General features: G+C 32.0%; 1 protein-coding gene across 1 annotated transcript in view; it reads right to left on the reverse strand.

The window, feature by feature from the left end:
* Positions 1–5,711: 5,711 nt before the first annotated feature.
* The window catches only part of LOC145284538 (thrombospondin type-1 domain-containing protein 7A-like), a 1,985,627-nt gene continuing 1,966,575 nt past the window's right edge, over positions 5,712–24,763 (reverse strand). The window contains exons 32-33 of the mRNA XM_080133436.1: positions 14,609–14,640; positions 5,712–6,445 (exon numbers count right to left, since the gene is read on the reverse strand). Coding sequence (XP_079989562.1) covers positions 6,394–6,445; positions 14,609–14,640 — 84 coding nt within the window. The 3' untranslated portion in view covers positions 5,712–6,393. The remainder of the gene's footprint in view (positions 6,446–14,608; positions 14,641–24,763) is intronic.

The raw sequence follows: 24,763 nt of genomic DNA on the forward strand, positions 1-24,763 counted from the left end.
AAATATAACTAATCTGCATATATAAAATTAGCATCAACTCTACAGACTTTACTTGGGCCGTAAGTCAAGAAACGCTGTTATTAGTAATCAAACAGTTAGTGTTTTGTAGTTTTTTATTTCATTGAAAAAAAAGCAAATAAATTAAAAGTTCTTAAATGTCTTCATCGTATTATTTGTGAGAAGGATAAAATAAAGAAAACACAATAATTCACTATCATTATTACACCTGTTTGTTATACGTCTATGAGGTCGGCTATGTCTTTTGAAGAAGATTGGAATAGTAATTCATTGATGCAGAGACGAAAGCTCTGTCGGGTTAAACAATTGCAGTTTCTTTTTTCCATTTCCAAAATGTATAAAATGTTCTTTTCTTAGATTAAGAAAAACAATTCGATTTTTTACATTTCTCTTTCTGGTTATGTTTAAGCGATTCTTTTTTTTTTTTTTTAATATTAAGGCAATATAACAAGAAAAGTCTGATTATAAAAAAAGACCCGTTAAACTTAGGACTTTTTTTTACATGTTTTTCCCCCATTTTTATAAAGAATAAACTGTAAATGGTACGACTTTCCTGTTCGGTTCTTTTTTACTTGGTTTCTGACCAGTAGTTGGATAAAGGAATTACCAATGAGAAAAGACATTAGTTAATTTCTACAGAAAAAGTGTAGTTTGGGTAACTTTAACCAATATTTTAAGACTAAATCATTGGAATACAAAATTAAAAGATGACGTAGATATACAATCCGTAGTGTAAATGAATGAAAAGGTTATACCAAAACAAGTCTTGGAAATAAAGAAAAATCCTTACTAAACCATTATTCCTCAATTACCGACATATTTTATAAAGTATTTATTCATGCTTTTCATTACAAGAGTAGGGATTCTTTTTCAATTCAAACTAATCATTTTAGGGTCGATGAAAATGGCATATTTCTACTGGTAATCTAAAAAACGAGGTTTAGATTCATACATTATTTTCTGTTTTGTCTTAAGCAAAAATGTTATAAAAAACAAATTAATAAACTAAAACAGTTAAAAACAGGGCAGGAAAAAACTCTGAATATATATATATATATATATATATATATATATATTCATATATTCAATTTATGACAAACCAAAATTCTGAGTTTACTTTTTTTTATGCGTATATGCGTTTTTTTTTTTTTTTGTTTTGGTCTCTTAAAATAGTTTGTTTTAACATTTTCTTATTTGAGTTGATCGCTTAGAATATCTTACTTGAAAAATAATACCAGTCAAGAGACGGAGATTTCAATGGCTCATATAGCCTCATCCATTTTTTTTTTAATTATTGATCACTGTCTGAACTTCAATAAGAAGCAAGTCTTTTTTAACGAGGGGGGGGAGGGTGTGGTAACAAATGGACAAATTTTTATATTAAAGAAATAAAAATTATGTATAAATAAAGACTAGTTAATAACTATTGGATAATGAAAAAGTGTCTTTTTTTTTGCTTTTTTTAAGAAAAGTTTATATTTTGTTTTTGTTACAATTACAGGAGGATTATATTTTTTTCCTGTTTTTGTTATTGTTTTATCGTTTACTTTTTATTCTGTTAAAATATGTATGTTTTAGCTGATCCATTTTTTAAAGTCTATTTTTGATATTTTTTTCTTTTTTGTGGTGGTGGTGATGGTGGGGGAGGGAGTCTTTCTATGTATATATATATATTTTTTTTTTTTAATTTATTGTTGTTTATATTTCACAAAACAAAACAAACAAAAATCATTCACCTTAAAATGCTCTTCACAACATATCTAACAGAACTGACAAACAAAAAAAGTTTATATCAGCATCCACGCACTCGCGCTTACACATTCTATCTGGCATCCATATTTTGAAAGAGCTCTGTAGATAAATACTGTACAAACCAAAGATAAACATAGCTTTTTCCTCTCTTTCTTGTTTCTTGGTTGTTCGTTTAATAAAGTCTTGGAGTCGTTTTAATTTATCAGTTTTTTTTTTCTTGCTCTGTATCTCTCTCGCGCACTCTCTTTCTCACTCAACAGGTTAGTAATTCATGGATGACACTATAATTATTGTTGGCCGTTCTCCTCTAGTAGTCTTGGTAGAAGAAGCCCGTAGAGGTACCCTGCTGTAGAAACAAAAATAATTATAGAAAAAGAAATAGTCTCTTGTGAATGCTTGAATATTTCAAATATCTCTGTTATTTTTGTGGGGTTTTTTTTTTCATGTTTTTTATTCAATGTTATATTAAGTCATTGTTTATTATCTTTCTTTTCTTTGGAATTCATTGAATTCATTTACTAGTTACCTGGTGCATACAGAAAGAGTTGTATGACAATGTTATAGTGAGTATTAAAAACTCCCTTTTTGCCTTACAAATTGAAGAATTCTCAAGTGCATGTGTGGTTAAATTTTGTATGTGTAGACTTGTATATGAGTAATATGTATGTATGTATATATACTGTATGTATTTTGTTTTATTCGTAAGATTGAGTAACTTGCTACTCTTGCTGGTGTGTAACAGCATTTGTTTAAGTCCATATCTCATACTTAACTTTTAAATGAGACTGTAGATAAAACCTGTATAAATCAATCAAAAAAACTATATATTATATTTCAAACAAACAATAACAAAAACATGTTTTGCATCATGGGAATTCTCAGATATAGTTTTTTTTTTTCTTTGTACTACACAAGTGTATATATTTTGTATTAGGCTTCATATATTTATAAGTGTTTGTGTGCATATATTGATTTGTGAATTTCGTATGATAGGTATACAATTAAAACAATTAATGCTTGGAGATGGATCTTTTTATTATATCAAAACATATCATCAAAATCTTTGTTCTTTAATTGATCAATAATGGCTTCAATGATGTACTGGAATCACATTTGATTAATCGTCCACAATACTTTTGCAGATGTATTAGTAATAATAATATTAATTTTTGTAATGCTTTTCCAAAGGTAATCGACAATAATCTGGTAGTTTAAGGAGGTAATTCCATGAATAATCTGCAATAGTATTTTAGTTTACAGTATTTCCAGAAATCATGTTTTGGTTCGTTGCATTTCCAGAAGTGCTCTGTAATGCTTGTATTGTAGTTCAATAATACAGTTCCAGAAATATTCTGCATTGATATTTTAGGTTATCGCATTTCCAGAAATACTTTACAATGGTGTTTCTGTCTGTTAATAAATTTCCAGAAATACTCTGTAACGATATTGCAGTTTGCTAATTCATTTCCAGAAATATTCTGCAATAGTATTTTAGTTTTCTGCATTTCCAGAAATATTCTGGAATGAAGTTTTAGTTTCATCATGCATTTCCAGAGATAGCTGTCATTATATTTTCGTTTTATAATACATTTCCATTTCTGGCCAATACTCATCATTTAGAATTTCAGTTGCAGATTATTCATCTCCTTTTATTTCTGTAGAAAGGTATTACAATGCAACTTCACATTTGAATGTGCGACAAGTTCCAATTAACAATGCACTTTAAATAAAAAAAATTTAAAGAAAATTTTTTTGTTTAATTTCAATCACTCTCCTTTCATTAATTTTGTTCACTGTATTCAAATCATACAAACTGGAAATATATATATTTGTGTGTTGATATTCTTTTCAAATTAATACTATTGGGGTTATCAGAATTTTTGTATGTTTCTTAGTTTATTTGCTTATTTTTGTTGATTATTTTTTTACTCTTGACGAAGTTCATGGAAATGTCTATGGATAAAAACATGAACAAATATATAAAAAAACAAAGTTGATAAAGATGAATTACGTCACAGGCTTATTATTTTTCATCTAGAATATTCCATATTCCAGGATAAATAAAAAAAATAGCCCCTCCCACAACATAAAGTTTAATTTAAGTGACTGAAGTTTAATTTTAGTTGAAATATTTTTTTTCATCTGGATGATTTTTCTTTACATTATTTGTTTCTTATTTTTACTTGTATGTGTGTGTTTTGTATGTTTTCATGTATGTGTCTGTGTGTTTTATGTGTCTGTGCGTTTTTTGTGTCTGCATGTGCATGAATATTTTTCTCGATTGAGTTCAGTTCTGATTTGTAGCGTTTATTGATTTTTTTTTTATTCAATTTATTTCTTTTACCAAAATTTAAAAATGAAAACCAGCTGACAAAGAATACTTTTTTATATAATTTTAAGAGAAGCCGTATGACTGTTGTTTCTCTTGAAAATCTTAATCTTCTCCTTTGGCTGTGAATAAGGATAATGTTGGGAATTCATGTTTTTAACTTTAATTTTCATTAAAAAAAATCACAGGTTAAAATTTTTTTATCATATTCAAAGATTAAATTAGATATTTTTTTTAGATTTTTTTTTTTTTTTTAGATTTTTTTTTCTTTAAATAATTAGCAACAAAAATTAGTAACACACTTATTTTTATCTTTAGACACTAATTCAGTAAGGAGAAACAAATTACATTTCCTCTTTTATTATTTTTCTTTCGAATCTTAGTAAACAAAGATTTTTTGTGGGTTTTTGCTTTTTGTGTTCTATTATATCTCAACGAATCCATTCCGCAATTCTTGTTTTGCTTCTCCTTTATGTTTCTATAGACAAACAGATTCCACTTATTGAGAAGTGGTGAGTTTACCAAAGAGGTTCTGCACAATGTTATTTTCAACCACAAACAGTATCTGTATAAGTCATTTAAAAACAATTTTTTTTCATAACAGATTTCTTCTATGTATTTGTTGGCTTTGTCAAAAAAGAACTTCCTGTCCACTGGGGAATAACAACTCCTGTATGCTGAGGGGGGGGGATAATAATATTTCAGGGATGTACGTAATATTACGTCCATTGGCTGTTGTTGCAAGAGGGAGAAGGGAATGCACGACCTCTCGGTCTGATTCCAATACGTTTATTTCAACTGACATCAAATTTTTTGACTTGACTAAAATGATCCAAAACTCCAGGCTTCCTTTTTTTAGAGCCAATCTTCAAAACAATAGGTGATCCATTAACTGCTCACCAAAGGTTGGGGGATTTTTATTATCTGTGTTACAATGATATATTGAAATATATCATTACTAACACAGATCACAGTTCCAAATTAAGACAGTTTTAAAAAGGATACAAAAAGAAGACATGTAGATAGTATTATACATATATTTTTTTTCCATCTCTCGCTCCTCTTTTTTTTATTCCCAGCTGGTTCTTTGTTCCAAACTTTGACCTTTCACCACTCTTTGTTTCCTCGACTCTAGGTATCCAATGGCAAATGAAATGAACACAATCAACCTCTTTCCTATCACTGTCACCGTGTATTTTTTTCTAACCAGGCAATAATCCACTTGTGCCTTCCCGGTGAAAGGCGACTTCTATATCCAATATAAAATGAAAGCATACTTTTTTTTTTTTTTTTTTTTTTTAGTAGTACATATGAATGAATTATAAAGTCTTGTTTTGTTTCAACTTACAATGTATTGGCTCAGTTTGTTGTATAAAACACCCCAATAAAACAAGTTAAAATGTTGTTCATGAGAGTATTCCTGCTAACAAAGTAACCGGATTCAGGAGTACACACATATACATATGCAAGAATCTTGTATGTCTTATTTCATGTTCTGCGTCGAGTAGAATGTGGTATTTGTACTTGAAGCAATGTAATTGAATTTTTAACTGGTTTAAAGATGATAACAAAAATTGGTGAACTTAAAAAACGATCATGAATGGTATTTCTATTTTTTTTTCAAAATGTTTAAATGGTATTTAATTTTTTTTTTTTTTCCCTTTCATTTTATTTTGGTATTGTTCAGTTCCATTTTTTTCCGGTTTCTTATTTCCCAAAACACTATTGTGTGAGAAGGTGTCATACGTGAATGTAGAATTTATTTTACTTAAACATGTTCAATAGTTGTTGAGGAAGATTTTATTGGTAGTGATGTTTCTATTTTCTGTCTAATAATTGTATATTATTATTCTTATATAGAAAAACATTTTTGTGCCAGTTTTCAATTAAATTGTATTTTTTTTTCAATTAAAACAATTACATTTTTCCCAAAAACATTAATTCAGTATTTCAGTTTGAATATTTTTTTTTCTTGTTCATATAAACCATTTCGAATAAATTATTTCTCAACCTGGTTGTATTGACAGATAAATCAGTTAACTGGTCGATTGGTAGGTCAGTTTAAAAACTCTGTACTGGCAGCCTGGACAGCTGGACAACAGCTTTAAACAGTGGCAGCAGCAAATATTAATCAGCAAGTTCACCAGTAGTCATTCTTATTTTTGTCTACATGGTTCCTGCTGGTACCGTCAGATCAATGGCGTTGTCTCTCCAGTGGTTTTAAAGATGGCTACTGTGCCAGACAACGCCATAATTTCATCTGTATCAATGTTCTGCCACGCAATGTGATCGTATCATACACACTTGATCTCATGGATGTTATTACCCCGAGGTAGACTGGGTGAGCTGTTGAATAAAAGAAAAGAAAAAAAACATATTTATATTATAATGTTTCAATGGTATCTTTTTTATTTGTATTCCACTTCAACACTCACATTTTATAATGACAACTTTCATAGGTTTTCCGGTATGCTGAAAACGATTATCACATTGAGATTTGGGCAAGCGAGTAGTTTTCTGGATATTAAGACCTTTATTATCCAGCGTAATCCATTTTTTTTTTTGTTTTTTTTTTTTACTGGTGGCCATATTTTTTCTCAACTAAAAAGTGCTAATGCGCATGAGTATTACAAAACACCCCTCCTCCCCATGTTAAAAATGGCGAACGTCACTGGCATTTATACATTGGAAAAAATGTCTTAATATCCAGAAAACTGCTTGCAATGCCCCAAATTTGAATGCGATATTTGTGTTCATTTTTTCCAGGTTTTTCCTTTTTTTTTTTTTTTTTTTTTTTTTTTTTTGGAAGTGACATCACTGAACAAACGATGTATTTAGTTTACAGACTTGGGAATATACAATAATTCCACAAATAAAAAATAAAACACTTACACTATTGAAAATCCAATTGACAATGTTTGCACATGTTCGAATCATGTTTGAGATACTATATTATATTTAGTAGTCGTTGTCTTACCTTTGTAAAAAAAAAAAAAGGAATCACCACTTCTCAAGGCCCGGAGGCCACTCAAGGATATGGATTAATGAGTGTACAGTAGTCAATAGGACAGTATCGTAGTAATCATTAGTAGTGGAAATTTGGTAAATTGGATTACTTAAGGGGACGGCTCATCAAGAACTTTTTTACATGCAAATTGAAGGCGACCATATTTTAGTCAGCTGGAAAGCGAGCAAACGAAAGAGTTTCGTAGGCATGCAATTCTAGGAGGTTTTAAGATTTGTTTATTGAATCCATGTTTAGGCTTAGCCACTGATAAAGATCAGGGAAAATTATTGATAGAGGTTTCAAATAGACGAGTGTTTTTCATGAAAGTTTGGCAATGGGGGAGGCATAGGTTGGTGCTCAACTGTCTGTAGCTCATTTCAATGAGCCAAACAAATCAAGTCAAAAATACTAAAAAAAAAAAAAATAAAAAAAAAATTAAAAAAAAAAAGCCGATTTATAAGAAAACTGGAATATGCCATGCTACTCAAGTGGATAAGTTCATTCTCGAATCTTTTATTGGCTGTACGAAAATTCTTGCTTGAATAAAGTAATATCTATATATCAATAAACCTCACAATATTGTCTCACCATCTGAGAAACTTAGCCTTGATATGCTTTTGGGGCCTTGATAAGTGATGAATTCTTAGTTACTCTTCTGCGGCACAGGTTTGAATTCTATATGTAAAATCAAATTGATACATTTTATGTACTAATTATTAGGGTTGCCGCCTTAGACGGCTAGATTAATGAGTTGAGCTTCTTTATAAAATCAAAATGATTTGTAGAAATTAAGCTCCCCCCCCCATGTTTGTTAAACAGTTAGAAGAAATGCCACTTAATACAAACCACGTCTCTGAGATGCAGGTTCGAATCTTGTACGAGTTTCGTTTTTCGCTTTGAAGGATTCTTTAGTATACGGAAACTATGAATAACTAAATAGTGATATTACGAGTGAAAATATCAACAATAACTAAATAAACAAAGAAAACAGCATAACACATAATCTATTGATATATATTTTATCTTCTAATAAATATACACAGGATCGCAAAGAAGTCACTTGGGTAGATTTTTTTTTATTGTATCTTAATGGAATTTTAACATATGATAATAAGGTTGAAGATTTGTTTGGTAAATAAATAGTTTTTCGTTTTATTTAATTATGAAAAATAAGATCCTTTAAATGCTTTCCGTTTTCAACTTCACAAATTTGTACTCTTTCTAAAATTTTCTCCATTACGGATTGTAGGATGACTTTATTACGATTTAATTCCCGGACTTCAGTTTTGATGTTCTTGAAAATCTTCACACCACTAAACCAGAAACTCTACAGAAATTCAACAAAAGGTTGCTAACCATTAAAAAGATATGACTCCTTGGCCATGCTGTAGTCGTAACATTTTGAATTCCTAAGCGTTACAGGCTAAAAATCAAAACTTTATGTAGAATGGTGTTGTACATATAAAAGAACATGCTTCAACCCTCGCCAATCACATTTTGCGAATCGGCTTGATAAAACGTAAATTCGAGTAATATTTCCTCACTTAATATTGTCTTAAGCAGCAGTCAATAATCTTTTGAACGTTATGAACTACTGTAATTAATTTTTAATTTGCCAGACAACTAATGTGAATTCATAAAATACTCAGGAAATAATAAAAATGCCTGGTCGTAAGATACGCTTTAATATAATATTTTTATTTATGCAGATGTATTCATCAATATAGGTCCAACCCCCTATTAAGTATTATACTATACTCAATATAAAGTAGTGATTTCAAGTTTTAAGAAATAGAATTTGGGTGCAATCAGCTAGAATCAAAACTTAAACAACAAGTACTGTATTTAAACACTAATGTATTAGTCACAACATTGAATCCGCCGAGTTTTTACGGTGAATCGTGCGCGTGCCTTATCGAGATTTAAATGTGATATATGTACAAGCTTCGAGCAAAGACGCCCATACGGTCCACATAGTTTTATAATTTTAAATATTTTAATAATACTTAATTTTTTTCAATAATAAGATATTATAATATCCATTTTCAAATGAATTTTTAATATCTTATTATTGAATTTCTTAAAGAAATGATTCAATATATTCAAAATTTTATCAAAATTGATTTTCTTCTAAACTTTCTCTATGTTCTAGGATCGAGCACTTTTGCCAAATCTGTTAAGGTATGAAGGGCTGTTCTGTGTGGCATTTCCCCAGATTACAAAATCGACTTCAAAATCTACTGCAGGGCGTCTTTTCTACAGCAAAAAGGTTCTTGGGCTTTCTCTACTTTCTAATTACTTTCATCGTAACATTTTCGATTGAGCTTCCATTTATGGTTTTCTTCTGTAAAACATTCACAACAAGAACGCGTCTTTTTGTAGCCACTGTAAATATTTTCCTTTCTTTCTTTGTATACCTAAAACTAAACATAACTTCCATGAATAAAGTGGCATTTCTTGGAAAAAAAAGTTTGTGGAACATAATACTATGGTGTTGCTTCTTATTTGATTATAATGTAGTCGTTTTCAAATCAAATCTAATCAAATTTTTGTTGAGTCGTTGTCTAAAATAATTATTTCTTTCCCAAAAATATCTTTACGAATTCTCCTGTTATGTCACTGTTAACCTGAAAAACTTATTAGTCCTTATCCTTGAATGGCCTTTGGGTTTTGATATGCACTAACGAGTCACTGCTTAAGAAAAAATGACATATACGTCACAGAATCGAGAATTCCAAGCACAAGTCCATGATCCTAGTGTCTTGCAGCACATTATTCATTCTCCTTGTTTTACTATGGTGTTACTGCTTATATAGGCCCAAAGATAACTTTATGATAATGGTTAAATGATTGTTGGTTAAACGCTAAGACACCCTCTTGAATAATTGCATCATGGTGTTGTCTCAATAAAGATTTATTTACATTGGACTGGAAAACGACCATCTTGTATTCGGTTGTAAAGCAGTCCCATGATACTGTGTTCCGCAGACGAGCAATTCATAGGAAATAAAATTTGCTCAAGGAAGTACTTTTGTTTTAGGTAGAAATAGAAAAAAAGGAACCTTTTGACATTGTTTGTTGGTTCTGGTTCTCCTCGTATGAACTATTCACATGTCTAACTACAAACAAACAAGTGCATGCCGTGAAAATAACAATACAGTAAAGAGTTTGTTTTTGTTTGTTTATTAAATTAATTGTTTTTTACAAAGGAGTTACCACTTATCCTCGAATGGCCTACATGCCTTGATAAGGGTTAATGAGTGTACAGTAGTCAATGGGAAAAGTGTAACTGTTAGTAGTGGAAATTTGATAAATTGAGTTACTTAATGGGATGACTCAACAAGAACTTGTTTGTGTTGGACTTGAAGACGGCCATGGAAAGCAGGCAAACGGAAGACAGTTCCACAGGCGGGCAATTCTTTAAAAGAAGTTTTGTCCATGAAATACAAGTTTAGGGTTACAAATAGATCAAGAGTGGGGGAAATTATTGATAGTGGTTTCAACTAGACGAGTGTTTTTTGAAAGTTTGAAGGTGAACCATAGGTAAGAACTTAGACGAGCACTCGCCATGAAAATAGCGATAAAGCAGAGACAGGTTCGCAACGTCTCTTCTGTGTGGAGAGGTTGCAGGGAAGAGAGCATCCCCCACTAGTCTATTTTGAACTCTAGATTAAATACTTCTAGCAGGTCTTGCCCAGATGTCACAACAGAACTCCATCTTTGGACGTACTTGGCTCTTATACAGGTATAGAAATTCATCAGAAGTGAGATATCTCCCGGAACGATAAAATAAATCCAACCATTTTTCCAGCAACTTTACTCCTGATTTGAAATGGAACACATACATCAAATCCGTTACCAAAGGTCAGGCCCGAAGCTTGTCAAAACGTGGCGCCTCATCGAGCCGACAGCCATTCATTATAATTGATGCCAGACGGGGATCAGAGCGTTGATAATGTAACGAGAGAAGCTTAGTTTTAGATGCATTAAAATATATAAGCCACCTCTTTCTCCATTGTATCATATGCTCAAGATCAGAGGAGAGAGGATCAGACAGAACTTGGTCATTTTGGCCTTTGAAGTGTTGCCAGAGATAGTAGTGTCGTCAGCATAAATGTCTACAAATGATCTTAGGGTGTGATTTGGGTGATCATTGATGTATACCAGGAAAACAGGTGGGCCAAAGATGGACCACCGAGGTGGAAAAGGAGAGAAAACTAGGCATCACTCACTAGATTTCAAAGTGGATTTTGTACATTATTGAGGTAAGGGTACACTGAGTACCACTTGTTCAGATTTATCATAAACAATTTAATGGAGTACTGTTGCTTACTTACTTAAACATCAGACAAGAATTTGTTCACATTAAACTTGAAATTTTTTTACAAGTTGATAATCCTGGTAACATTTTCGATGTCGTAATCTGTACTTTCATGCTGAATTATGTTTTTCTCCATTGTTCTGCTATGTTTCTGGAACATTATGCTAGCAGTGTTATCCCGTAAAATGTTATGGTTTGGATTGGTTTGTTTGTTTTATGTTATGGCATATCAACCCTTTTCGGGTTGTTTAATAAATACATTTACCAAAATGACTGGATTCTATATTAGTTATGGAACGATTCCAATATTTTTCCCGATTCCGTCCTTAAATAATTAGAGATTTATAAAGAATTGGATTCGGTAATTGTTAATTAACTATAAGATTGCATATTTAACATGTTATTTTCCCTGATTTTCGTAACAACACATTTTCCTAAACGTCAAAATTACACTTGGGGCGGATGATCTATCAATTTTAGCTTCACTGGTGGTTTAAAAATCAATAAATATTTATTTTATCATTATTAACAGCAATAGAAACAAAATCAAATAAAAAAGACAATTAAAAGAATCGTTTTGGCATCGGAAAATAGGCATCAATTTTTCCGATTCCAAGTAATCGTTCCAACACTAGTTTTTATGCTCCAAGTTCTTTATATCTTCAAATATTTATTCATGGTGTTTGGATTAGTTGTTTTGTACAGAAAAATTTGTTTGTTGTACTTTGTGTTTTTCGAAGGGAAAAGCAATTATATTCTGCAAACAAAGTATAACTCCAGTGTTTGGTGCATTTTAGGTCATTGTAGCACCAGAACAAGTTATGACTGAATAGTTTCTTTCCAATATTGCTTATAAGTATTGGACATCAACTTGAAAATAATGATGTCATATTTCAGGACTTGTTTGCTCGTGTCTACATAAAATAGTGAACATGTATAATATCTCTACTATTACATAGGATACAAAATCTCTTTTATATGTGTGCGTGAAAGCGAGAGAGAGAGTTCCCTATGAACGCTGAAACAGCTGGGCAATTTTTATGGAATTTCACACAAGTGAACTTTATGTATATGGCAGTGGTTTTAGATAGGTGTTGTATTGGAAGTCACTGCAGGGAGGCATGTGAAGATTCCTCCCGTTTCACTATGATGGGTCTCCAACTAGAGTAGGCAAGAAATTAATTTGATCGAAAAATGGTCGATTTCACCGATTTGGATGTCAATAAAAATATAGAAGTGAGAAACATTCGTGGATATCATACAATTCTGGGCAACGTCGGATCTCCCGGCTAGTTCATAATTTTTCAGTATTGATGTATTTTTTAATTGGAACTTATCGCCCAACGGGTAACATTTTGTTCTCATATACATACATTTATATCTGTGTGTGTGTGTATATATGTATATATATAGACATATAAAAATGAAATATATATATGTTTAATTTTATATATATATATATATATATATATATATATATATATGAAACATGTATGATTATACTAAACTCTATTTATAAAAAAAATCATTTTCGTTCACGTAAAGAAAATAGAATTTTAAAATATCTTTGTGCAATGGGCTATATAATGTGATTATAAAATGCATAAGACATTAAGGGCATAAGAGAGATTTATTTTTCTCTATTCATTCTCAATATGTGCATCAGTAATGAAGGGAAAAGTCACGTTTTTGTTTTTCATTCTTCTCCTCGTTTAAAATGCTTCAACTCAAACCTTCCATTGACTTATTTCCATTTCAAATTTTCCATCGTTAAGTTCAGACGCATGATAAAACATTTCTACGTAAATATCAAAATCAAATCCACTTTTTCTTACAGAATGTACATAAGACTATAAAAAGAAAGAAACGAAGGAAAACTTCCGAAAATCAATTATTTTCAGAGAGAATAGTTTTCTTCTCTTTTTAAATCTGCGATTAAATTTTATGCAGAAAGTAATGTCTTTTCTAACCAGAACCATTTTGTATTACTCAGAAGCAAGCAGAATTACTAATCCCGCAAGAGTGACTGTTGGTATAAATTCGGTGGAATGTTGTGAAAATAAGCAGAAAATGTCGATAATCTCATCAGATGCAAAAACAATTTAAACCAGTCTCTACCCTTACCTTACCTTTTCGATTTCTTTGTTTTCACTTTTATTTCTTCTCTTGCTCTCTCTCTCACACACACACACACACACCGGAAGTGAAAGATTTCTGGGTTTTTTTTCAACATCTTTTCGAATTGCTATTCACAGCCTAGGTTTTCAAGATAAGAAAACTGTAAAGGCGTTTATTGTCTGTTATGTTTAGCTAGAAATGACGAAAAATACTTTTCTAATCACTCCTATTAGTTCTAGTTGTCAGGATTGGAGCTACCCCATCGTATTTCACCGGCATCAGATTCAGTATTTTTCCTAATCTGCAAAATATTGAACACTTTTGCATGTATTAAATAGTTTCAGATGACATGAAAAAAGTGGTATGTGATAATTCATATGGCCAACATCTATAATAGAAATCTCACCTGTCTGTTTAAATGTATGTATGTATGCATGTCTGCCTAAAACTTTCGACAGAGGCGATGGAGTTTCGCGAGATTGGTATCGTTTGAAGCGCAACCTTTCGTACGACAAGTATTACAAAATTGGCTAAAAACATTAATTCCTGCACTTTTCTACAGGACGGGGGCGCTTTTTGCCGACATTTATAAAGCCATCCACTCTTTTCGATTGACTAGCCTTATTTTAAACCTTCGTCACTTCCGGTTTAGCGATGGATGCAACAGCAAAGACATAACTTTTATTCCACGTTCTTTTCCTCCTTCCAGGTTCGGGTTCGAGCCTGCCTACTACAATTTTTTTTTTTTTTTTGCTCAACAAACACCCGGGTAACGCCGGGCACCCAGGCTAGTAAAAAGATAAAACGATTTATTACTGAAAGGTTACAAGGCAACAGGTAGATATAAGTTGAATACTGCATACAGGGAACGGCCCAACTATACTCGTTAATATGTTGCCTTACTAGATCATTTTGTACCAATATTAACCTCTTTCTTTGTTTTCATTTCTATACAAATATCTTTATGGCATTTTGATATTAATTTAAATACTTATTGGCAAAATAGAAGGATAACATAAAAATATTAAATGATGACAATAAATCGTATAGGAGAACTACTTACCCGACATTGCAAGTTTTATGTTCAGCTGCAGCCTGTAGAGGGCAAGGAAAAAAATGGTTATAAATCAAAACGAAATGTAAATTCTTCAATGCATGTTTATTTATAATCAGAAAGAAAACGTCAAAAAGAAAGTGTATTAGACAATTAGTATTAACTTTAAATGTTTCTGGATTGTTTTATATAAAGATTAATACTCAAACTTTTCGGGATATTGGAACATTTTTACCTATTTTCCAATACCAAAAACGATCCTTTTGATTTCCATAATTTTTTTTTTTTTTTAACTTAACTTTCTTTTGCTGGTACTAATGATAAATATTTATTTACATCAAACAACCAGTAAAACTAAAACACTGTAGATCAAGTAACACAAGCGTATTTTTATGTCACGAAATTATATAAACCTATTAAATAGGTTTTATGGTAATTAGGAAATGTCAAAAAATGAAAAACAAATCCATAGCTAAATATTTAGAGATTTTACAAGAATCGAAATCAGTATTTGCATTAGCATAGAGAATTGCATCGGAATCAGGAAAAAAAAATTGGAACCATCCCATTACTAATTAATACTTTTCTTGGTACTAGTGCAGTTAACGAAGTGGTTGCACGAGTTTGCCGGAACCTGATGGAAACCTTTGCCTGTCGAATTAGTCAGCCGATCAGAAAGTAACAATGAAGATTGGCGTGATTTCCAATATTTATACAAAAATCGTCTTCATTCGGGCAAAGAATAAAAAAAAATAGATGTTACCTGTAAATCATGGATCATTAACATTACAATAAATCTAACCATTCTCGACAGGCCCCTAAAAACGCCTTAATTCGTTTGCCAGTAACTTTTCTTTTTGACAATAGGCGACGACGAGTTAAGTTGCGGGACCTGTGCCATAGAATACATCTTCGGAGAGCGAGCCTCTCTGACAGATGGTTCTGCCTGGAAGTACACAAACGTAAATTGACTAAAATAGACCTTGCTGCGAACTGGCATGTTTCTCAGCCAATTTTTAGGCAAGACTCTCTAAATCAGAAAACATGTGGTGACACGAAGTGACCATAGTGAAAACATGATGCAAAAATGCAAAGTAGGCTCTGGACACACCTTTGTAGATGGGACGAACTTTATGTGAAAAATCTGCCGGGATTATTAATTAGAAATCCCTGGCAGATCAGAGACCACGATAGATGACCCTGTCTTTGCCGACATTATATTTTCGTCTGTTAGAGTCCTCACACTACTCTGAACTTTCAGTGGATAGGATCCACGCTGAGAAAGAGGGTTTCTTGATCACCGTACCCAACTGTAATGCAGAACCCCTCCTTTCTATAATAAAAAAAATACATTCTGTCAAAACAAGAAAATGTTCTATTTATTGATGTTTTTTGTACAAAATGGCAACATCTTTTTCTTCAAATTAAACTCAAACAAAACATGAAAGATATTTTGTAAATAGTTTTTTGAATTTTTTTATGTAATAAAAATGAAAAAGAAATAATTTTTTGTCAAGAATAACTTGTAATTAAAAAAATCAGAAAAACAAAAATAAAACGCTGCCATACAAGGTTATTATTTCTACATTTACTGTTCATTTCTTTACTAGTTTAATTTTTAAGTTGTGCTATCCGGTGAATTTTGCTAGTCTCTGTTTCAATAGTATTTGTAAGATTTGCTTGCTTACGCTCGAGGTAATGCGGCGGTTTTCCTCAAGTTTCAGGTAAACCCAAGCAGACAGTTAGATGTGCTTGGTTTACAAACTGTACTAGCACTCAATTTTATTATTTTGATTTAGAAAATATGCTCACAGGTTTTTACAGTGATACCTAATTAAAGCAAAATGTTTTTCTTTATTAAAATAATTTTCAACGCCATTGATAGACTGTTAACCCTTCATCTATTTAGGCCCAACATATATGAAAGTACTTACTGTGGATTTTATGACAGGAGTGCATTCGAAAGTGATGATTCTGCTTAGAGCACAACTGAACCATGATACTTGAGTTTTCGTTTTAAAATTTGATTCAAGCCATTATATATAAAAAATAACTTAGAAAATCATCAGTAGGTTCCTTTCAGTGCAATGTAGACTACATTATATTTTGGACTACGTCACTGTGGGGAGGTATGTGAAACTTGCTCCCAGTGTACCGCGATGGGTCCCCAACTAGAGCAGACAACCAATCGATTGGATTTTGAAATGGTTGATTTTATGGGTCCGATGACAATAAAAATATAGGAGGGTGAAATGTTCTGTGATGCTAGATAACGTCGGGTCTCCTTGCTAGTCCTTATTATTAAAATAGATCCTGTTTTATCTATAAGATGGATAAGGCAATTCTAATATAAAATCTCTAAAGTATAAACAGGTGTGCTACACGAACTGGACAGGATCAGCTGCATGAAAATCAGAAAGAAAACATTACTTCCAGTTGTCTTTCTTTGGCAATTCGTTATTTATTAACATTCTTAAACTAAAACAATTAATGAGCTCTTGGGTAAGTATTTGCCATTTTAAAATGCACATTTGTCGATTAAAGATAGATTAACCGAAAAGTTATTTACTTTTGATGGAAAGTCAACAGAAATATAAAAATTGCATTTAAAATATTTCAATATTTGTTCGGAATCAAATTGCATGTAAGCTTTCAATCAGCAATTGACCGATATAGTTTGATTGTTAATTATTTTACTTGCTGGGATAATGTTCTAGTATCTTAATGAAAATTTACGATAAAATTATATTAGGAATATGCGTTCAAATTTTAAATTATCTCTGTTTCGCCATCTTCGGTTAAAGCAAATTGCAAACTGACGTGAGCATTCTCATGACAGTTTTTTTACACCTTACTACTTCCGTGTGTATTCATAACAAATTGGAAGCAGGTGTTTTGTTTGTGACATCATCACTAGAAGGTTGCCGAACAGGGTCGACAAGCTCTCTCTCTCTGTCCAGTTTTTTTTTTTTTTTGTCAACAGAACCCCTTCTCTCGTATGTATTTTTTTCGCTAATGAATTATCATTAGGAGACTACTAGATACTACACTTTTTTATACAAGAGAGTAATTACTTAGCTTTTTTTCTTGAACTGTCCGCCTGTGCGGCCCTCGGGCTTGATTTCTTCATGAAATCTACGTTTAGATTAAGGCACAGATAGAGAGTGGGTGAAATTGTTGATAGTCGAGTGTTTTTATGAATGTTTGGCAAGGGGGATCATGGAAAGTGCTCATCTGAGCTCTGTTCTATCTTTTTTTTTCAGTCCCCCACCCCTAATTTCTGGCTTCCATCTTATCTCGCAATTACTTATAACGTCACCAACAAACTTCGGAAGAACCCCCCCCCCCCATCCGCTTTTCTTTTATATCGTAAGTTTCTTAAAACGTGACTAGTTAAAGTTCAGAATAAAATCACACTTTTCTTTTAACGGTTAATTTAAAAAAAAAAAATCTTCTGAACGCTATTAAAAGTTAAATTCTTCACTAGTTTGCAGATTGGAGACGGAAGTGATTATTTTCATAGATTAGAGACAGGTTTGCAACGTCTCTTCTATGGGAAAGTGGTTGCAGGGAAAAGAAAAGGGCATTCCTCATCAAGTTTCAAAGCCGGTTTGGAACTCTATAGAGATAAGATAGGACGCTCCAATCAGCTCCTGCCTAGATGCGGAAACAGTAGCCCTTATACAGAAAGAGGATTGCATTGGCAGTCGCATACACTTTGTTTAAGGGTGACATGGTACTGTGCAATTATAATTTCTTTTAAACACATATTCCTTGCAATAGTAGGAATATCCGTTCAAATTTAAACGAGATATTCTAGGAAATAAACTGTGCTCAGGTAGTTTGAATAACTCAAATAAGACTAATCTAAATGTGTCTGTATGTTTGACTCGTTATAAACGTAAATAAGAATTTCATCATAAAATCATATAAAAACGCTTTGGTTTCGAGCAATAATTGCATGTGTAAATAAATCAAAGAACAAAGGATTAATTAAACTTCTTTGTTGAAGCAGACATGTAGAGAAAAGTTATTGAATTCTTGATTAAGAAATCAATACTGAACATAATCAATAATGAAGTATTATTTGGAAAAATGTTTGCTTTTATTAAAACGTTAAAGAACGAAAAGAAACTGTTTTAGTTTATTGAAATTTGTTTTCATCATTTTTATTTTAATATCCATTTTACTATGTAAATTTTTCTGTCGCGTTTGCTTGATCGATAGAATGTCTATATCAATTTAGATCATGGGTTCTCAACCGGGGTCCATTAAATATTTCTGGGGGTCCATAGAATTATTAATGTTACTTATTATCATAATTATCATAGTTGTTGTAGAATACTTTGATTATTTAATTAAGTTTTATTTTTAAATGAAAACTAATTTAATGCAAATAAAGAAATATTATATAAACCTCAAAATTTATACTAGTGATAAATAGATCATCTTATGGCCAATAGTTATGAAGTGGTCCATCAAGATAAAAAGAAGGGAAAAGGGGTCCACGAGTAAAAAAGCTGATTTAGATGGTTGAAGTATTAAACGACTAACAGTACTGTTTCGTTACTTTTATTCCTAGGTATACTGGAAAGAAATTTCCCGCGTTGCCCGGGCATAAATAAGGATCCATCTGTTTTTAGACTTTATTCTTTAGTTTACAATTTTTATTTTATTTATTGAATTTATTTTTTAAATAGTACTTAGCAACGCCGGGTGGCCTACCATTTACTAAGTCTTAAATACGAAATCCTCATTAAAATCTATTTTATTTAGAGTATTTTATTATTATAGAGCAAATTCTCTTATATTGTACCCAATATATATAGCTAAGATTTCGATATTAAAAAAGTGTTTTAATGCCATCAGCTGTAATCGAAACCAAAACATTTAGTATCCAAACCTTTGTGACTATTACTTTAGCTATTGCCAGATAGACTTTGAAAAAGGGTTAAAAATTAAGCGATTTAAGCTAAAAGTGTATATGTACACATGTTCAGAAGTTAATCGAGTTACTTTTGCCAGGGTCACCAGTTTGTTCGAACTTTTCAAGCTATTTTTGTCAGCTAAAAACAAAATCGAAAGTGTGCTACATGTGCAAATACCCTATATATCAAAATTTAACTGTGTAGACCAAATATTCAGAGAGGAATTTAGTAGAGATCTTTCACACACACACACACACACACACACACTGACAAGGTCATTTATATATATATATATATATATATATATATATAAAATGTGTGTGCTAGAACGTTTTCCTTAAATTCTACGCTATTATGCAGAATGTAAAAACTATGGATAAATAGAATTCAGCGTAACAGTGAAATGAAACTATTATTCTTTAATCATCTAATAAGAAAGCCTAAGTAATTAATTGACGACCGTTTTTTTAAAGAAATATGCAATTTAGTAAACATTCATATACTCAGTCATCCATATGCGAGTGACTACATGAAGAACTTCGTTTTAATAATGTTTAAATTGTTTTTCTCGTTCTGACATTGACATAGATAAAAATCGGCTTTTAATATCAACTTTAAAAATATACTAGTAATTAGACTCGATGTTGCCCAGAATTGAATTATCCTCAACGAATGTTTCACACTTCAGTATTTTATTGTCATCCAAATAGATGAAATTGCTTATTTTTAATCAAATCGATTGATTGCCTGCTCTAGTTAAAGGCCCATCGTTGTACATCGGGTAGAAGTTTAGCATTCCTACTATTTTTATATATAATGACTAAAATTTAAGTTTAAAGCACAATTGCACTATAATATTAACCTTTCCATTTTAAACATAAACATTCGTTTCGAAAGCGCCCCTGTCATATCAAACAGCGTAGTGTTGATTTTATGTAGAAACGTTCGCCTTGTGTGTTAATAACATCTCAAGTGCATTTGAGAGGTTTTAAGCTGCATACGATGTTGACTTTGCTCCACATCGCCCGCTCCTTCTTTCATTGGAGTATTTTGATTATCAATACTTATAGAGGACATTCCGTCACAAAACACGAAGACGCATAAAGTACCTTCGTATGAAATTTCATAGAAATGTAATAGTGTGTGGGCCGATTTTTATCTCAACATTCTTTTTTATATAAAAGTTGAAAATTATCTATTATTTTCAAGCACAATACAAATATGGAGTTTATTGTTTATGTACGACGAATTAAGGCTCGACAAATTGTTCGTGTGATAATTAGGCAACCTGAATTTTCATAGGTAGAACAATAAGAAACAACTTTTTAACAGAGGATTCACCACACATCAGGCCCGGAGGCCACTCGAGGATAAGGATTATTGTGCGTATGGTAGTCATTGGGACAGTACTGCATTAATCATTTGTGGTGGAAATTTAGTATAATATTATTTACGAGGAAGGTTGAATAAGAACTTGTTTACGTTCGACTTGAAGACAAGATTGCAGTCAGCTGGATAGCAGACCAGCAGATTTCAATTTATTTTACTGATATGAAAATATTAATTGTCAACTATTTTTCAAAAGTGAGCGAGTATCAAGAGTCCAGTGGTCAAGTTTTAAAGAACAAAATAGTGAGGCTGTTCGCTTATTTTCACGGACATACGATACTATACTCACATTTGATAACCTGGTTTCTAAGCAAAAGATAACGAAGATGAAATATTCGCATTCTTCTTTCAGGGATAGTTTTGAAAAATTAGGGCCCCCGAAAGAACTTCATTCAATCATCTTCAATTCTCACACAAATTTTCTCTCTCTTTCTCTCTCTCACCTCAAATGCATTGCGTCTCAATGGGAGACAATTCATCAACGCTCGTTTCATTGTTCTCACCAGTCAAAGAAATCCCATTTCTTTTGGCAGGAAGCGTACGGCAGTGCTGAACTTTCCAACAGAAATTTGAATTCTTTGTGGTTTACGAATTTCCAGCAACAATGGCCGCCGAGTCGAGAAAGTGAGCGGCAAAGATTTATTAGTCTGTCACATGACTTGCTTGCATTTCCTATTTCTGCCCGGGAAAGTGTAAACTGGTAAGCAATTCTAAATCGCCCAACAATTTGTTCTTCGACAATATGCAGGCGATGAATGATAATGGCCTGCTATTATTGATATCAATAAAATGACCTTCTTAATAGACATCTACGGGTACGCAGCTTTTATAAATCACACTTTCTGCATCCTAAGCGTAAGGCAGTTGGGCTAGGAATCCTGGGGTTTATGGTTTTGTCTTTCTTCATTAGTTATTTTATGATATCGCATGTAGTATATTATAAGCTACTCAAAAGCTTATTATCATATCGTATGTATTATGGTTTTATTTTAGTTAAAACTATAATTACAGAATAATCACCATAAAGCATCTGTTTTTATTAGATCACCAAAGTTAAGCAACCTTAAACCTCGTCAATACAAAAGGGATAACTAGTTTATAGTTTTATCTTTCATCGTTAGTTATAATATAGTACATGCTATAGCATAATAATCTTTGTACATTATTGTTTAGATAATAAAACAGTTTTATATATTACTAGCAGTGCAGCCTGGCTTTGCTAGGGTCTGCAAAGGCAAACTCTTTCAACTTTGATTAAAAAGCTTGCTCCAAGACATCAGTTTTTGAGCGAAAATGTGACTTCCATGTCTGAATACCCTTTGTGTAAAATCTCAATAGTTTAGACCCAAAGTTTGCTGAATAGTTTGGTAGAGACGGCAAATCTTTTGAACTTTGACCCCGTGGCAGCCAAATTTTCGGCCGAAAAACGATGCTAAAGCTTGGCATATGTCTGAATACACTCTTTGTAAAATTTCAAATGTTTCAGCCAATTTTTGGTCTAGAGGTCAAATTATTTTTTAACTTTAAATGTTAAGGGTTAACATTAGGTTCGTTGTTTCATGCTCCAGTAAAATTAAAACCTACACCTAAAGTTTCTAGTGTTTAACCCAAAATTACGGAGGAGTTTGATTGTCAAAGGGTAAAAGTTTAACGATTTGACCATTAAAAGCTCTACCAAATTTCTGACCGAAAACCGATTTAAAAGATCTTCTCTAATCTCAATATCCCTTATGTCAAATATCGAGTCTTTAGACTGAAAATTGACAAAGTAGTTTGTATGTGTACATTTTCCTGCCAAACATATATATATACACAGACAATTTCACGTTTACAGATATATAGATTTTTATTGTAACCCTTTAAGATGCGTAATTTGTGTATTAGTTCCTTTTTTTTCGGGCCCCTTGTGCAGTGGATAGAGTGGTTGAGTCTCTATGGTTCCAGGTGAGCATTGTCTGAAGATAGCGGTTTAAATCCTACCCGCCCAGGCCAGAGGATTAGTTGGCCAAAGCCTGGTTAGACGACAACTATGGAAGGTAATAATTACTGGAGATACAGTTACAAGACTCAGCATTCTGATCTCATCCTCTCGCCTTCTTCAGGTGATTAATTGCGATGAGTTAACCGAAACGTTGGGAAACAACAGCAACTAGTTAGATGAGGGTAACAGTCCGCAAAAAAGAAATGAATACAATAATATACAACTTAATCAGTTTACTATCTGTTCTCAATAGATCAGCAGAATTAAGCAACCCTGAGTCTGGCCAGTATTGAATGGGTGACAATTTTGGAATATCACGTGACGTGTGTGCTTACTGTGTCATTATTTCGAATCATCTTAAACTCTCTTGCCATTGAACTCAAGAAGGACCAGTTCAAGATTATGGCGGTTTATAGTTGCACTACCCTTGCTTCATAATCAACTCAAAATGAAGACCCATGCACAAGAAATAACCATTGCCCCTCAAGACTGAATATCATAACAGTAGAATCTGTAAAGTATTTCATAAATATAAGTGGCTACATCCAGGCTAGAACCAAGTTTCTTATAGTTTATTCATAAAATATTTTCCGAAAGTGACAAGAAAACCAAATTATATTTTGAAACCGCCACTCCTTATTTACAGAATGGCACAACCCCAATGTTATTTTTTTTTACTTATTTTTATACCAAACAAGGCATATTGCCACTTGGACGTACGGGGCTACTATTTGATATCGTGGCTGATAGTGAGAGGTTCAGCAGCGAAATACCTGTTCACATTACATTTAAATCTCTGCATGTAAGTACAGTTAGGGCAAAGTAACACCACAAATAAAAATTTTGGGTGTTACAGTTCGTTTGGTTTCTCGATCATAATGTCTATCAAATATAATCCCCAGACTATATCTGCACTGAAGGCAAGCGTTGCAACTAAAATATAAACAATACCATTACATTAGTTATGGTCAATTTTATGTGGCAATAAGAATTATTGTTTATATTGACCTCAGCAGACATATTATTTCAAAAAGGAATGCTATTCCTTTTTGAAATAATATCAGTAAATTATACAAATGGGTTAAGAAGACACCGTGGAATTTCCACATGGCACAATTAGTCTGAAATAACCTTCCTGTAAAATAACAAAATAACAATGCAATTCTTTTTAAATCAAAACGAATATTTTTCTTATTAAAATTATAGTTATTATGTAAACAATATTTGGTTGCAATAGCAATAATTTTTATGGAAGCAGGAAAAGGATTGTTTTTCCTTTATTGTTTTCTAGTGTTAATGCAATTGTTAATTATTTCAAGGAAGAATAAATTATACCGATTGATGTAAAAGGCACCATAGAATTTCCATAAGGTTATTCTCTGCAGCAATAATTATAATAGCTGTAAAAATCATTCATAATAATAAAAAAATATTATATAAAAATGAAAAACATAAATGTTGTACTGTCATGCAATTGAATAAAAGAAAATTGAACAAATTTCTATACAAAACAAATATGTAATCACAAGAGGGCCATTTTTTGTTTGTTCTTTGAGTAACAAAACGTGCATGCAGTGAAATAATTTCGTGAAGTGTGAAACATGCTTGAGAATTCTGAAACATGCAGAAAATTTGCTAACGAAAATGTTTATGTTGACTTGTATTGGCCACTAGCAAGTAAAATAAGTAAACTTAAATAGTGGACAGTTCTGTGTGTAGATGCATGTTGTAAATTTCCCTTATGCCAATCTTATTTGCTTCAAGTGAATTGGAGCAACCCTGAACGATGAGATGAGTGAGGGAAAGTGCTACTTAGAATTACATTTTACTTAAGACTTTAGTGGTTACACTACGGATACTTGTCTG

This window comes from Euprymna scolopes, chromosome 9, assembly GCF_053919585.1.
Source record: "Euprymna scolopes isolate OS-2025 chromosome 9, ASM5391958v1, whole genome shotgun sequence".
Taxonomy (NCBI): domain Eukaryota; kingdom Metazoa; phylum Mollusca; class Cephalopoda; order Sepiida; family Sepiolidae; genus Euprymna; species Euprymna scolopes.